Consider the following 15,307-nt stretch of genomic DNA (forward strand, 5'->3'; position numbering starts at 1 on the left):
AAAGGCGCCATGCCGTTGGACACAATATACTTGACCCGGCACGGGGTACGTTTCTCACCTTAACGTCAACCGACCCGACTAACCTCAACCCTCACCACTTCGCCAGCATCGCATGCACTGGACCCTTGACCACAAAACAGGGACATATTCCAGTGTCTTCCCGACTCCCACCGGCAACGCCGCCGATCCCACACTGACATCTCACGGCGTGCGGCAATCGCGCGAACTCGCCGCCCATCTGATTAGCGACGCTGTCACACCGAAACCATGGCGCGTATACTCGAGCCCGTTCTACCGGTGTCTGCAAACCATCCAGCCGAGTTTCGAGGCATTGCGGGAAAAGGGCATCGATGTTGGCGAGCAAGTTAGGATTGAGAATGGTTTAGGGTAGGCGCTTCCTTGCTACCATTTTGCACGAGTAGTTACAGCCCTACTCTTTGCGATGGGTGAAGATTATACCCTATCAGACACCATGGTGACGGAATTCTCGAGTCGATAACAGAGAATGGTTCGGCTCATCCAGCTACTTTTCACACCCCCCGCCGGCATCCCCCGCAACACTTCGCCAATTCTTCCCTTCGCTCATCCCGGCGGACCCGAGCCGGGTGTATGTCGCGCGCGTCACGCCGTCCGTCAATGGCGAGTCGATTATCCAACTCCATCACCGGGTCGCAGCTACCTTGGCTGCGATCATCGCCGACGTCGACGCGGAAATTGCGGCGTATGAGGCAGAGACAGGCGACAAGTCCAGTAAGGCGATTCTTATCTGCTCGCATGCTGCGCCTTTGATTGCTATGGGCCGCGTCCTAACGGGGGCGATGCCGAGTGATCCCAACATGGAGGATTTCCACGTCTTCACAGCTGGGTTGAGTACGTTTGTTAGACGGAGACCGCGAGACCAGCAGCCGTCGTTTTCTGGAAGAAGTGATAATAAACGGTTGGACCTTCTCGCACCCGGCACGAAGGTCAATTCGGATCATTTTGTTGCGGTGCCGGACTGGATGGATGGGAAAGGAATAGGTGGTGGTTGGGATTGTGTGAAGAACGGCGATTGCAGCTTCTTGAGTGCTGGCGCGGAAAGAGGATGGTAAGTTCTTTCCACCCCTCTCTGAAAAAATACGCAGGTAAACTAATCATCTGTAGGCATTTCAACGGTGAGGAGTCGTTTGATACGGGACCCATGGACTTGGAACAGGATTCAAAGTTGTGACTGCTACTTTCAAATGGAACTTTCGGTAGAGATAGACATGGAATGGAAGACAATCATGCTGGTAATCTTCATGAATCCCTTACTATTCCTTCGTGGTTCCATACAAGGAACGTAAGGGCAAGAAATGACGAATTGGAACGTCAAATATTTACAGAGACGTCTAGGCACTGACAAAAACTGTCTATCCCGCTTGTCCTCCAACTTCAGCATTCGGACGTGCCTCCTGGCTGTTGGTGGCGTTGACATTTTGGTTATCGTTTTGAGTTGGGGCATTAGTATCCCCTTGAGTACCGTCATTTCTAGCTTCAGCTTCTCGCTGTGCTCGTTCAGTGTTCCGGGCAGCTTCAGCCGCCGCAACGGCTGCGTTGTGTGCTCGAACATGTCTCTCGCCAATTCCCGGCACAAGGCTGGCAAAGAATAGGGCAAGCACTCGTTCCACGCGACGCAGTGTGCTCTCATTGTCCCCTCCCAATGAACCGCCGCGAGGACCAGCCGCAGCCGCGGTTTCTCTCTCATCACGGCCTTCGCCTTCTCGCCGCCCACCGACCTGACCGCCGTTGATGAGGCCGTCAAGTTGTCGATGAACCGGCCCCATGACAGCTTGTTGAATACGGCGGGGCAGGTCCGTCTCCGAGAAAAAAGCAATGACCACTGACAGACAGATAAGGAACACCCTCGACCACGTCCCTGGATCGCTGAACATGTAGCAGAAAAAGTACAATCGAATAAACAGCCAGAGCCGTCTCGCGAAGCGAACAACGGTGCCTGCACCGTTGTTCCGCGCTGCTCGGTTGAGGACGGCCTGGCGGATAAAATTCTCCATCGCCTGTGGGGGGATTCTCGCTGCCGCCTGAGCTCTGACTGTCTCAGGAATCGTCGTCGGTGGCACTAAAGGAATACGTCGGTATAATGTTGGGCTGGGTGGAGCTATCAAAGCTTGCTCTCCAGTCGGTGAGGTCAGGAGATAGTAGTTATGCTCAGTCCGCGTTGTGTCAGGGACATCAATTGAACCCTGGGTCGACGGTGGTACCAACTGACGAAGACGAGACGCGCGAGAATATATTTGATTTAATCGCGATAGGAAAAATTCCGCCTCCGCTCTTCTCGATGCCGGTTTCCCATACTGCGCATCAAGAAATTCGTACAACTGATTCCGCACGGCAACGATGTCGTCAAGCGGCGGAATACGGCCCTGGGACAGCATGACATCGAAACGGAGGATCTCCTTCGCAAACCGGTATGCCGGTGAGTTTTCAATATCGGTGTCCAACCCACCCGGAGGGAATGGGCTTGTAGCAGCATTGGTGGACCTGGTCGAACTCTCTGACGCTGCGGTGTCGGCTGAGATCGGAGTCGCGCCGGAAGGGGAACGTGGTACCTGAGGCGTAGGATTGCCAGGAGGAAAGCTAGTCGCAGTTGATATTCCTGAGGATAGACTTTCATTCACAGCAGTCATCTCGGATTCTCTTCTCGAAGCATATCCAGCCGTCGACGGACCAAAACCGCTTAAGTTTTGCTGTTGAGCAACGCGTGCACGGAGGGCGTTATAATCCACAGTATAACGACCAAGATCAGGGGTGTCAGATACAGTCCTGGGGCCGGCCATGCCAGGGGACTGCGACGGTGGAAGGACAAGATGTATGGTATGTGGCGAGCCCTACCCAAGTCAGTGGATCGAACCCCAGACATTTCCGAGCCTACGTACATTAGATGGCTCAAGTAAACTCTCCAATCTAGCATTGTCATCGTTGAGAGGGCGTCCACGATAAATCAGTCGCATCTGGTCTCTTGATGGACGGGAATGAATGAGTGTTGTAAGATGATCCTTGACATTTCCGATGGTAAAAGTTGCCGGGAGACTCAGTATCAGCTGATAATTTACATCGAAATCCGGCGAGAGGATACGGAGGGACACTGTTGAGCTCTGAGTCCCAGGTACTTGTCCGTCATTTCCAGCTCCAGTGGCGCTTGAGCTCATGTTGCCAGCCTATGGGTAGACACGGCCCTCACAAAACAGCATAATCCAATGATCCGTAGAAGCAGAAACTGTGATCGATTGCACTCGATGTCAGAAACAAATGCTCTCAGTAAATTCAAGTCAGAATCAAGGAACTTACATGAGCTTCTCGACCTAGCGGCAAGCTGTCGCTCCCACGTGCGTCGGTTTTCAATTTACCATGAGCATATAGAGGCCTCGAATCATATCTTCCCTTTGGTAAAATCAACTGCCACCACTAAACAGTAACCTAATTCCAAGTAACGACAATCAGATGGTTTATTACTCAGTAAAAATACTCTCCCCGTCCCGCAACATGAAGTCCAGCCAGTTGGCCATATCGATGTCGTTGATTCTGCCGGGCGGTGAGAGCGGCGTCGCGTCGATATGGTAATCGGCACTAAGCTTAAAATAGGCAGGCAACCTCAGCTGCAAATCTGTAATACAGTTGATGAAGACAACGTCATCGCGGTAAGCTGAGGATCTACGGATGTTTTGATCTCGAAATCGAATTCTGTGATGATCCCCGTCGATGCAAAAAATGGCATCATGTGTAAGGACCCAAGGTGCAGTCTTTCGCAAAAGAATTCCCAGCTTTGCTGGGAATGTGCAAATTTGCTATTCTCCGAGACAGTACTATTGCGCTAGGATCCCCAAAAATACTCGGCATTTTTCCTGGTCGCGGATACACAGAGATCACAAGCAGAATGACCATGAAGAGCCATTCAGTTCGCGGCTGAGGATGGCATGGAGAAACACCAAGGTTACCTGGCACCCAATTCCTGTGGGATTGGGTATCGCCTCCCTTGGTGTACTACAGTTTTACCGCGTACGTCGCAGAGAGAAATTGAAGGCCGAGCTCGAAGACAATAATGATGAGATTCCACGTCGCCGGAGGGTGCGTCCGTCGGGACCATGGCAGGTGCAAGTGATGTCGACGCTGCCATTGAAGGCGATGTCGAGGCTTTGGGGCCGATTCAATGAATTAGATCTTCCAGTATGGCTGCGCGTTCCTGGATTCAAACTCTACTCGTGGATATTTGGAGTGAACCTCGACGAAGTCGGCGAATCCGATCTACGAAAATACCCTAATCTCGCATCCTTCTTCTACCGCACCTTGAAGCCCGGCGTTCGGCCAATTGACCCTGACCCTTGTGCTGTCGTGTCGCCGTCCGACGGACGTGTCCTTCAATTTGGCATGATCGAGCGGGGCGAGGTGGAGCAGGTGAAGGGGATGACATATAGCTTGGAAGCCCTATTGGGAGAAGCAAGCCCATCACGGGAATCGTTTGAGAGTCATGGATTGGATACGAGTGCAGATGGGACCGACAGCGGCAATATGGCCATGGATGAGGAGTTTGCCAGGGTCAATGGCATCTCCTACACATTGCCTCATCTATTGTCCGGGTCCAAGAAGAGCCCTAAAAAGCAAGCAGCTATGGATGCCTCGACACATTCCACAGAGAACTCGGAGGCAAAAGTGAAAGCCGATCTCGCGTTGGGCGAAGGGCGGCCGTGGTACGCGCCAAAGACAACACACCATGCCTTGTATTACGTCGTGATCTACCTAGCACCGGGCGATTATCACCGCTTCCACTCCCCAGTATCCTGGGTTGTTGAAAGCCGGCGGCACTTCGCTGGCGAGTTGTACTCTGTCTCCCCGTACCTGCAGCGCACATTACCTAATCTCTTCGTCCTCAACGAACGCGTTGTACTCCTCGGCCGCTGGCGGTGGGGATTCTTTAGCTACATCCCCGTTGGTGCGACCAATGTCGGATCCATCAAGCTCAACTTCGACGCAGAACTCCGAACGAACAGTTTGACTACCGACACAGCGGCAGACCGCGCCGCAGCGGAGGCCGCCAAACGTGGAGAACCATACTCTGGATTCATTGAAGCCACCTACTACAACGCCAGCAAGACGCTACGAGGCCACGCGCTGCAACGAGGCGAAGAAATGGGCGGCTTCCAACTTGGCAGCACCATTGTTCTCGTCTTCGAAGCTCCCATGGGAACCCGACGAAGCTTTGATCAGGGATGGGGCGGCGGTGAACGGAAAGGCGGCTGGCGCTGGGCCATTGAGACTGGACAGAAAGTGAAGGTTGGTCAGAAACTGGGCCGTGTGGAATTGGAATAAAAGATTGCTTGCGTTCTCATCACTCATAGACTTTGTGATATGCTGGACATACTGTATGACTAAAATCTAATAATAACTAATAGAAGGTCAGTTAGCTACTTGTCGACTTGTCATTTTTAGGTAAAGAGTTGAATGAACTCTGAAAGTCGCGTTCGTGCGAGAGTTGGAAGTTATGAACCGACTGCTTCGAAATGTTGAGCCTGAGGCAGAAGCAGCCTTGACGCGCCAAGAAACCCGAAGATCTGAGATCATCGTTGCCTGAGAAATCAGGCTCGTATTAATGTCGTAGTGAATTTACGCGAAGTGTTGTTGAACATCAGTTCAATACGATCAACAATGCTTCATAATTGAGTCTTTTCCTTGTTCTTTTCGTTTCGCAGCATTCCAAAAGACCATGCGTAACAATGCGCCGACACATGCTGCGCAGACCTCCCGCGGACCCCTCAACACCGACAACAACCACACCACACGACCTGTCTCCACGCGCGACAGCTCCGATATTCGAGACGCCAACGGGACCTCAGACTCGTCGTGATGTGGCCCGCCCTGGTACAGGCAGTGATACCTTCGCGGGCGGCGCAGGGCCAGCATGGCAACAGCAAATGGACCTTCCTGCAGACGCCATGGTTCCCGCTGAGGAAGGTGGCGAGGATCTCGATGAATTGGAGCTAGAAGATGAGCCCGTTGAAGGCGATGAAGAAGGTGAAGAGGAGCAGGAGCAAGACGATGAGGAAGAAGACGCGGAAATGGTTGATCGAAGTCGGTACTACAGAGAAAATAGGGGAAAAGAACTCTTGCGAAAGTGGTAGATTTTCTAACATCTCATGATTTCGAGCTAGATCGGTCTCCCTCGCCGCTCCCTCCTGATCTCCGTGAAATTTCCTCTCTTGCGTCCTGGACGGTGTCTACCTATAAACCTGGCTGCGGCGTTGCGGCGCTGAGACACCCTTCGCCCACGCAATACTGGCAGTCAGACGGTCCCCAACCGCACACGTTGACGCTGCATTTCTTCAAACGCGTCGCAATAGTCAAGTTGCGGGTGTATCTCGACTTTGAGCTTGATGAAAGCTACACCCCGACCAAGATGGTGTTCCTTGCCGGCATGGGTGGAAACGACCTAGTCGAGTTCCAAACATGGGAAGGTGAAGCGCCGTGTGGATGGGTGGACATCCCATTGGACGGGGTCGGGGGACGTAGTAGTAGTCGGCGGAAGAAACGAAAAGGTGGGCGTCGGCGGTCATACGTCCTTGACTCGTCGTCTGATCTTGGAATCAACGAGAGCGAGGAGGATATGACCGACAACGATAGTGACGACCCGGATAACCCCTACGAGGGAAATACACTCAAAGCAATGGTCCTTCAGATGCGCATATGTGAGAATCACCAAAACGGCAAGGATACCCATGTACGTGGGTTCCAGGTCTTTGCTCACGACGATGACCGTCAACGCCGTGTGCACACAGCAACTCGGAGCCGACGACAGAGCATGCGCAAGTCTCTACAAGGCGGTAATCGTGAGAAAGAGGATGAGGATGGAGAAGGGAACCGATTACACGCGCTGAAAGAACCAGAATGGATGGGAGAACCTGTTATACGATAGTCATTGTTTTACAGGATTTCTCTTAGGTTACAGGTGGGAGTCGCTGGCGTTCGGGATAGAGAGCAGAGATACCCAATGGTCTTGTTTACGCAAAGGCATGATTTGCTTAGATCACCGTAACTTCATTCTTTGTGATCACTTTTTTACATAGGCCAATTATTATTTTGGAACGTACAATTTTTGCCGGGCCATTAAAGATCCATGCTTTGCGAGCAAAAGTTACTGCGTCAGCAGCTTCTCCAATTCCGCCGCAACGGCGTCTCCGACTTGACTCGTCGACGATGAGCCGCCAATGTCAGCAGTGCGAATACCGGCCTCAATAACGTTGCGAACTGCTGTCTCAACGAGACGAGCCAAATCCTGCCGAGAAAGGGAGTACTGGAGGAGCATGGCGACAGAGAGGATGGCAGCAACGGGATTGACGATGCCCTTGCCAGCGATATCAGGGGCGGAGCCTAGACAAATACATCCGTGTCAGTGGCTCAAAAATTTTGGTATAAACTGAGGTACAAGAAACGTACCGTGAATCGGCTCGTAGATACCGTTCACCTTGCTCTTGCCGTCCGGGATGCCCGTCAGACTCGCGCTGGGCAGCAGACCCAACGAGCCAGGAATCACACTCGCTTCATCAGAGATAATGTCACCGAACAAGTTGCTGGTGACGATGATGCCGTTCAGCTTGCGGGGGTCCTTAACCATGATCATCGCCGCCGAGTCGATCAGCTGGTGGTTGAGCTGCAGCTGAGGGAACTCCTTCGAGATGACCTCGGTAACGACCTTGCGCCACAGACGGCTCGTAGCAAGAACATTTGCCTTGTCGAGCGACCAGATGGGCAGCGGCGGGTCATGTTGCAGGGCCAGATGCGCGGCAAGACGGGTGATCCGCTCGATCTCCGCGCGGGAGTATGGTTCAGTGTCCAGCGCGTTGCCGTCGCCGGTGTCCTCCTTGCGCTCGCCAAAGTAAATCCCGCCCGTCAGCTCTCGGATGATGTTGAAGTTGACATCGCGGCAAACGTCAGCCTTCAGCGGCGAGATATCGACCAGCGATGGCGCGGCGAAATAGCACGGTCGGAGGTTGCCAAAGGTGCCCATTTCCTTGCGCAGCTTCAGCAAGCCCTGCTCGGGCCGCACAGCGCCGGTGCCCCATTTCTGTTCGAGCATTCACCAGTCAGCCATTCAACGAGCTTTAAAAAAAAGAGCTCTCATTAGCACATACCGGGCCGCCGATGGCGCCGAGAATCACAGCATCGGCAGCTTTCGCGGCGGAAAGAGCTTCATCGGTCAATGGCACGCCAGTGGCATCTATCGAGGCCTGTTTTGCATTGGGATCTGCTCAGTAACAAAGCTGTCGGAATGTCCTGGGGCCACCCCGCTTACCCCTCCAAGCAGATGTTCTTGAAAGTTGAAGCTGATTTCCTCGCCACGATGCTTCTCAATAACGCGGAGGACCTGACGGAATAACGATCAATGCTTATTCTGTTTAAACTGTATGCTATTTTAGAGCTACCTTGAGAGCTTCGGCCGTAACCTGTGAATCGAAGGATCAGAAGCTATCCAGAAATAAGCTTGCAGGATAACACACCTCCGGACCGCAGCAGTCGCCTGCAAAGACCACAATGTTGTACTTGGGCATGATGACGAAGTGAAATTTAAATTGAACTAGGAGATCTGTTCTCGAATATGAAAAGATCAAAAGATGGTGATATGGGCGATTTATATGTGCTGTAGAGCTCACTACGGGTGCAATGTGACGGAGGACTTCCGATATTCCCGCATTCTCCGATGCCGGAGGGCCAGAGCTGAACACCTGAATTGAAAAGCACTACTGAATTCGGTCATTGCAGGTACAGTAATTATGCTACATGAAGACAGAATAATTAAGGGTACGGGGTACAGTAAAATAAGGGGGAAAACATAACCAGGAATAGCCAACATTATATCTCCCTTCGACGCCGATCCAGCCCAAAAGTGACCCTAGTATGATACTCGAAAAAAAGTCCATGGCAAGGTCCATACAGATTAGTTGGTGACATGCAGAGTACGTACCCGACAGCGATGTCGCCGAACATTTAAGATTTTGAATAGAGTCGATCCGTCAGACTAAAAAGCGGACGCCGCACCGCGAGACGATAGAGTTCATGGCAGCTTCCCCGCCGCCCGTGCCGCTCGACGCTTGAGAATGTCCCCTTCAGCAAGCCAATTGCTGGCCTTAACTAGCTGCACGATGTTGATAAACTGCTTCAACGCCATGACCGGTGCAGAGATGCCGGTAATCACCCAAGGCCAGAAACTGTCAATCTTGTTGGCCCGAGCGAGCTCCAGGGCTCCGGCGCTGTACGGACTGGCAAACAGCGTCTGCGGAGGTGGCGGAGGGGGCTGGTTCTGGGAATCTGAGGGCGGCTGCAGAAGAGACGGCGACAACATTGGGGAGGAAAACGACAGCAGGTACAGGCCGATGAAGAACAGCTCGTTCAGGGCACAGCAAACAAACAGGACGGTCTATGCGAAAACGAGACGAGTTAGTTTGACGCATGTAGGCAGGAGCAGGCTGGCAACAAACCCTGTTGGTATAGTATTGATGCAGAATCCAGCTTCGGCTCGAATCCACTTTCTTGTGACTTTGGTCCGCGCCACCCCTCGACAAGGTTGCATACATGTGCATATAATGGCTGGACAGATCCAGGCTGATCAGGCCCTGAAATAGAATGGACCAGCGTGGCCATGCCGAGCTGAGGAACACCAAAAGGCAGGCAGTCGTACACCGATCCGTCACCATGTCGAGCACGCTACCAAACGTGGTGGATTGATTGAATCGCCGCGCCAGGTACCCGTCGAGTGCATCCAGCAAGCATGACACGCTATACAAAAAGGAGCACGTGCGTGGGTGAAGTGGCATGTAGTAGAGTGAAGCCACGGCAAGGATAACTCGGACATAGCCTGAACTGTGGTCAGGATACAAATACGCCATTGCAACGCATGTTACAGCCCGAACGTACCGACAATGTTCGGCCAAAACAAGAATATGTTCTCTTGTTTCTCCTCCTGAACACTTTTTGACTTGACTGGTGTTCCATTGCCCAACGGCTGCTCATCCGGCTTTCCGGCGGCTTCAGTGGCCGTAGCCGCTTGTTTCCTCGTTCGCGCGCTCATCTTCTGTGTGCAGAACTTATGATAGAAAGAATGGTATACTTTTAAACACGAATTCAGACCCCGCTTAGGCCCCGCCTGATGTTGGCTGTCGTTGACGAAAAAAGACTGGTCAGGAGAAAAGGACAACTGTCAGCAATGCTCAAGATTGACGAGCTCAAAGCCGTTCTGACGCATCAAACCACAGCATATGAATGCTCCACCACTCACCCAAAGTCGTAAACTCTCAATCCGGCTTTGAATGACTGTCAAAGCGGTTTCGTCGTGCTTCGCTGCGCAGCTGCCTGGACGAGAGCAGGAGGCTATCCAAGATGCACCCCTGGAAAAATCGAGGAGTGGAGAAAAATCATGAAAACGGGGGGGAAAAGAAAATGAGGGACAAATCCCCGGCACGGCAATCGAGGACTCAGTGAGGAGCTTACTAGTTTGTAATCAAGCATCTGATATGATAGACTGCGATTGCGACACGAGTGATCGAGATAAGGAGCTTTTTCGGCGACGTTGTATTCGTATTTTACCGCATAGGGAATATACCTTAACTTTTAGGGTCCCATAGTACACTAAACCTATTTTGTATTAGTTAGTCTTTGTCGGAAGCTGATATTACCCCAGAGGGAATCTACCTTAACCTTTTTAGGGTCAAAATATCCCGTATCCTAATCCTATTTTGTATTAGCCTCCGCAGGAAGCCGATGCTAGCCATTACGGAATACGGAATGCTAAACTGTAAACGGAAGTTCACTAACACCATCGAAATAGGAAGGTATATTGATCGTACATTCAGTGATCACCGATCAACAAGTTTTCGAGCATCAGCTGCCAACCACAAGGACCATGTATTAGAACCCGCATACTGTACAGTCCTATATCTTGCGTATTAGCAGAAGTATCTACAGGAAACACCGCCCACAACATCAGGTTCGAGATCGGCGCGGATCAGTGGCTTCTTGTCTCCGGTATTCTCTGGCTTCCTTGGTACCCATGCTGCCGACACCACCCTCTTGTCTTCGTTCCCAGCCACCGAGACGCACAACCAGACATGTCGCATTGTCGGCATTGGGACTCACTTCGGTAGCAAAGTTGACTACATCTCGGGCTGCCTGTTCCGGCGTGCGGGCCTCCTTGATCGTGTCGACGATCTCCTGGTCAGGAAGGACCCCGCTGATGCCATCGGACATGAGCACTAAGAACGAATACTGCGCTGGTCCCATTTCAACGCGCCGGATTTCCGGTTCTGCAGAGACTCCCAGGCGCTTGGAGTGAATGTCTCCAAAGGCGCGAGTATTTGCCAATCCACTCATCCGCTCTTCTCCGAAGGAGTCAGTCACAAAGCTCGTTGCATATCGACGCAAACGTGCTGCTTCGGTCGGAGACGAGGGATGATGGTTAGTTGTCAAAGGAATAGCAGCCCCAGTGGCAGTATCACAAAGTAAAATTCTTGTATCGCCAACGTGAGAGACCAGCAGCGACGAGGAACTGGCTGGATGCCAGAATGGCGTTGGCGTTGGTGTGGAAATCATTGCCACGCTGCACGTACTGCCGCCCATAAAGCGTTTCGGGCCGCCTATCTGGCGGATGCGACACTGACTCGGGCTATGGAGGATGTCATGATCATTCAGCGGCCTTTCCGACTGCACCGGATCATCCTCATTCTTCGCAGCCTGGGCAGAGATAAAGTCCAGGTCAGCTTTGAGATAGGCGTACTGGATCACTTCCTCCATGGACACGCCATACTCGATGATGTCATCGGCCGGATTTGCTGGATCACTGTGGGCAGAATGTCCTGAGAGGACCCCAGGAGTTGGGAATGAGAAATAGGCTGGTTTGAACCTTTTGAAATAGCCTCCGACTAGCTTTTTCCAGGCGCCAACCAATTTCTGTTCCAATTCGCGGATCTTCTCCATGTTCGCCGCCTGGATGATGGGAAGGTCATGGACGTAACTTGTGGGAGGCCGCCGATGCTTGTTAGCCAAGGGCGAATTCCGCTGCAAGCTCGATCGGATCTCAAACTCTTCGGCCGCCTTTTCCACATAATCATGCAGATGGTCTCTGAGGAAATCACTGCACTCAGTGCCCCCATGGCCGTCGAACACGCCAAAGTAGAAGACTTGCGGGTCCCCGCTGGCGCTTTCTGCCGCGCGAGCCTCTTGCGACGAGGACTCGGAAGCATTCTCAGATCCCGATCGCCGGCGAATAGTCACGGAGAGGGGTGCCCGTTTTGCGAACGCAGGCACTTCAATGACGCCTGCCTGATAGGCGTCCTCATTGCGACTTCGGGAACCGCGCGAGACCGCTGCGCCGAAGTGGTGTTTGGCACTCCGCAGAGGGATACGCACAACCGTCGTATCCCGAACCAAGCCCGTTGGAGCCTGGACAGAGGCCGGAGGTCGGTCGGAGCCAGGATCTGGTGTCGACGCAGCACGGGGAAGCTTGTGGAAGGATGTAGACGGGCCCCGCGAGTCGGGGTGCAGGGAAGATCGTGGCAGATGCGTGACAAAATAATCGTGGAAATATCGTCTATCCGCTGGGCGACGATGTCGAGCTAAGGAGGAGGCGACAAAGACTGTTCAATTTTGTTAGTCTATTCTTCGTCTGAACAATGACGTCTCTTATCAAACAGGGGCCATGCTATGTACCGAAGCTGTCGGCCAACGTCCAGCCATGGACGGTTATCCGGTTGGTCGGACATTGAAACATGGATATCACAGCATTGGCGGCGCACGAAATGCGTCAATGACTGAAGAGAAACTTCTCGACTGGGGTGTTGCAATATGAATTTCGGCCGCAGAGCCTCTCGCGGGCAGGACGGCGTTTCTTGTTTTCTTGATAATGCCGTATTTTTCCCCATGTAACTTCTAGGCACGGCATTGCGAATCGGCACCATCGCCGTACTCGTTGCGGGCGTAAATTACGGTAATATCACTGTACAATTCTCACATTGGGGTTAGTGGGTAACTTATACCGCCGATACATGAGCTAACAACGAAAGGATTTCCTAACTCATCTGGAAACAAACGAGATGATTGAATGAGGCCAGTAACTTTGTACGACAGTCTACAAGAGAACGTGATGAAAAATTTCTTCAATCGTGATTGAAGGTCTGCAGAAACACAGTCCTCACTAGCCGCGCCCGCACCCCCTCCGATGGGAGGTGCGGGCGGCGGGTTTCCATATCATCGAAAGACCATTGAAAAACATTCATAGAGCGGAGAGAAATGCACAAGAGAATGAGCCGACAGGTCAATCTATCCACGCTGCTCAGCGATTTCTTGACTGTCCCCCTGGTTCATCTGTCTGTCCCTGGTGGTCTGAGCTCGAGACGCGGGCCCATCCATCTGAGACATGCCACTCCCAACGATCACCCTGCTCTTGCTAATCATCTGCACTCGAGGACGCTGCTGCGAGTAGTCCCCCATCCATGTAACCGGGGTGACTCCCAGCCTCACCTTCTGCACATTCATGGAGGCACTGCTCTCCGCGGGATCCGTGAGGATCATGGTGCTCGGGTCGAAATCCTCATGAGGCTCGGGGAAGTAGAAACGAATCTCGTACGGTGCAGAGTGGAGATTGAGGGCCATCGTGTGTGCGTCCGTGACGATTTGCTTGAGAGAGTCGTGCGCGGCAATGACCAAACTAGGACGCATCACGGGGCCGACTACACTCCAGAGCCTCTCCAAATGATCGTTCTGCAGTGCTTGGCAGATTTGACCAAAGTCAGCACGGTCTTTGACGGTATCGATCTGCCGAGTGATTGCGGCCAGCAAGGCTTGCTTCACGATGGGGGCAGCGTTCTTTGCTAGTCCAAATTGTTAACGGCCTTATTCTAGGACAGGGGTATTTCCAGAACCGGTGCTTACCTGTGCTGAGTTCCTCTTTGAGTGACTGAAGCTCTCTGTCAACCGCTGGGTCGACGCCCCGGACGACATTATAGAATTTCACGATGCCCTGGACGATATAGAAGTTGATTGTCTTGACCACAAGCAGACACCGTGTGGCAGGGTCGTTAGAGAGCGCAGCTGACATCATGCGGTGCGGGAGGAAAGAGACAACATGGTCAATGGTCACAACATTGGGCTCATCAACTATCGCAGTGAAGTTGCGACCAAAGGCATCGGCCATGGCCCAGAGGCTATGAAGCTGGCCGCCAAAGTACGCTACATGACGGTCAAAATCATCCATTGCAGCGTTGCCGGCCGCCTCGTAGCCATTCTGAGACACCAGGGGCTGGGGCGGCGGTGACATGAACAGGCCAGCAGAAGGATATCCCATCTCACCTTGACCGGACACAGACGACTGGGGAGATGCGAACGGGCCAGCGGAGTGGTTTACGGCGAAAGGATGAGGAGGGTTCTGCTGGTGCATCTGTGTCATGGGAGTCGATTGCCTGTTCCAATGAGCCCCGCCATGACCGTTTCTACTCCCATCGTTGTTGCCATTAGCCACTACATGCTGGGCACGATGGGCAATGACCCTGCTCTGGTGAGCAATGGTCATTTTCTGCTTTTCGATGATGTTCTGCAGATGCGTGACTTTGGCTCGAAGGGACGACATTTCAAGAAGCTGACCACGAGCCTGCTGCTGTGATTTCTGCAGAGCTTCTTTGGTTCTCGCCAGCTCATCTTCAGCCTGTTGGCACCGGATCTGCAGCTCCTCCAGCTCCCGGCAGACAGGATCATTTTGATGATCCTGGTGCTGCTGCGGGAACAGAGTTTTGGGAGTGGCAGATGACGAGCCGTTCACACCCTTCGCTTTGATCTCTTCGTTGCCAGCCATGATGGAACAAGCAAGCAAGCAAGGACGCAATGCAAGAGAAGAGCAGCGATTGATGATGGTTGAAGAAGAATGAATGTTTTTTCTTTCGTGAACGGAAGATTCCATTTTGTGGCCTTGCCGAGCCTTCAAGGTGACGCTGTAGTCACGGCGATGGCTCAACTCCCATGTGTATGTATAGCTTTAGATGAGGAGTTCAACTTCCCCGGCAACAAAGGATCATGACAGGGTTCGTGCCCATTTACGCCCTCAGAGCTCTAGTTTCCTTCTGTTATGTGAAAGAAGTATTTTACCATGGAGGGTGCTATAGAGCCCCGGGATGAGACTATAACTTGGTGATTATTCATGAGAGTTGGCCAACTTACGTTCAATGAGGAACATTGTTGCAGGTTTTGTAGCGGTAGACGCAGGTTCATGCTCATGTTCATGGTTAACTACCTATGTATT

General features: G+C 52.5%; 8 protein-coding genes across 8 annotated transcripts; 3 read left to right on the plus strand and 5 right to left on the minus strand.

The window, feature by feature from the left end:
• Positions 1–9: 9 nt before the first annotated feature.
• Positions 10–1,210, plus strand: VTN49DRAFT_2776 (uncharacterized protein; the record flags this gene model as incomplete). The annotated part of the gene is made up of 4 exons (XM_069410538.1): positions 10–45; positions 107–387; positions 503–1,087; positions 1,144–1,210. The coding sequence occupies 4 exons, from the start codon at positions 10–12 to the stop codon at positions 1,208–1,210; spliced, it is 969 nt and encodes a 322-aa protein (XP_069269334.1).
• A 181-nt stretch (positions 1,211–1,391) lies between these two features.
• Positions 1,392–3,188, minus strand: VTN49DRAFT_2777 (uncharacterized protein; the record flags this gene model as incomplete). Its single annotated transcript, XM_069410539.1, has 2 exons — positions 1,392–2,867; positions 2,916–3,188. 2 exons carry the CDS (start codon positions 3,186–3,188, stop codon positions 1,392–1,394), a joined length of 1,749 nt encoding a protein of 582 aa, XP_069269335.1.
• A 760-nt stretch (positions 3,189–3,948) lies between these two features.
• VTN49DRAFT_2778 (uncharacterized protein) lies at positions 3,949–5,343 on the plus strand (the record flags this gene model as incomplete). Its single annotated transcript, XM_069410540.1, has 1 exon — positions 3,949–5,343. The coding sequence occupies one exon, from the start codon at positions 3,949–3,951 to the stop codon at positions 5,341–5,343; it is 1,395 nt and encodes a 464-aa protein (XP_069269336.1).
• Positions 5,344–5,747: 404 nt separating this feature from the next.
• On the plus strand, positions 5,748–6,943 carry VTN49DRAFT_2779 (uncharacterized protein; the record flags this gene model as incomplete). Its single annotated transcript, XM_069410541.1, has 2 exons — positions 5,748–6,102; positions 6,183–6,943. 2 exons carry the CDS (start codon positions 5,748–5,750, stop codon positions 6,941–6,943), a joined length of 1,116 nt encoding a protein of 371 aa, XP_069269337.1.
• Positions 6,944–7,162: 219 nt separating this feature from the next.
• On the minus strand, positions 7,163–8,576 carry VTN49DRAFT_2780 (uncharacterized protein; the record flags this gene model as incomplete). The annotated part of the gene is made up of 6 exons (XM_069410543.1): positions 7,163–7,398; positions 7,465–8,092; positions 8,160–8,255; positions 8,321–8,392; positions 8,451–8,471; positions 8,526–8,576. 6 exons carry the CDS (start codon positions 8,574–8,576, stop codon positions 7,163–7,165), a joined length of 1,104 nt encoding a protein of 367 aa, XP_069269338.1.
• A 503-nt stretch (positions 8,577–9,079) lies between these two features.
• Positions 9,080–10,093, minus strand: VTN49DRAFT_2781 (uncharacterized protein; the record flags this gene model as incomplete). Its single annotated transcript, XM_069410544.1, has 3 exons — positions 9,080–9,442; positions 9,504–9,880; positions 9,940–10,093. The coding sequence occupies 3 exons, from the start codon at positions 10,091–10,093 to the stop codon at positions 9,080–9,082; spliced, it is 894 nt and encodes a 297-aa protein (XP_069269339.1).
• A 911-nt stretch (positions 10,094–11,004) lies between these two features.
• VTN49DRAFT_2782 (uncharacterized protein) lies at positions 11,005–12,787 on the minus strand (the record flags this gene model as incomplete). Its single annotated transcript, XM_069410545.1, has 2 exons — positions 11,005–12,653; positions 12,727–12,787. The coding sequence occupies 2 exons, from the start codon at positions 12,785–12,787 to the stop codon at positions 11,005–11,007; spliced, it is 1,710 nt and encodes a 569-aa protein (XP_069269340.1).
• A 548-nt stretch (positions 12,788–13,335) lies between these two features.
• Positions 13,336–14,863, minus strand: VTN49DRAFT_2783 (uncharacterized protein; the record flags this gene model as incomplete). Its single annotated transcript, XM_069410546.1, has 2 exons — positions 13,336–13,886; positions 13,948–14,863. The coding sequence occupies 2 exons, from the start codon at positions 14,861–14,863 to the stop codon at positions 13,336–13,338; spliced, it is 1,467 nt and encodes a 488-aa protein (XP_069269341.1).
• Between the last annotated feature and the right edge of the window lie 444 nt (positions 14,864–15,307).

The sequence above is a fragment of the Thermomyces lanuginosus genome (genome assembly GCF_041956635.1).
Source record: "Thermomyces lanuginosus strain ATCC 200065 unplaced genomic scaffold VTN49scaffold_27, whole genome shotgun sequence".
NCBI classification, from domain to species: Eukaryota; Fungi; Ascomycota; class Eurotiomycetes; order Eurotiales; family Trichocomaceae; genus Thermomyces; species Thermomyces lanuginosus.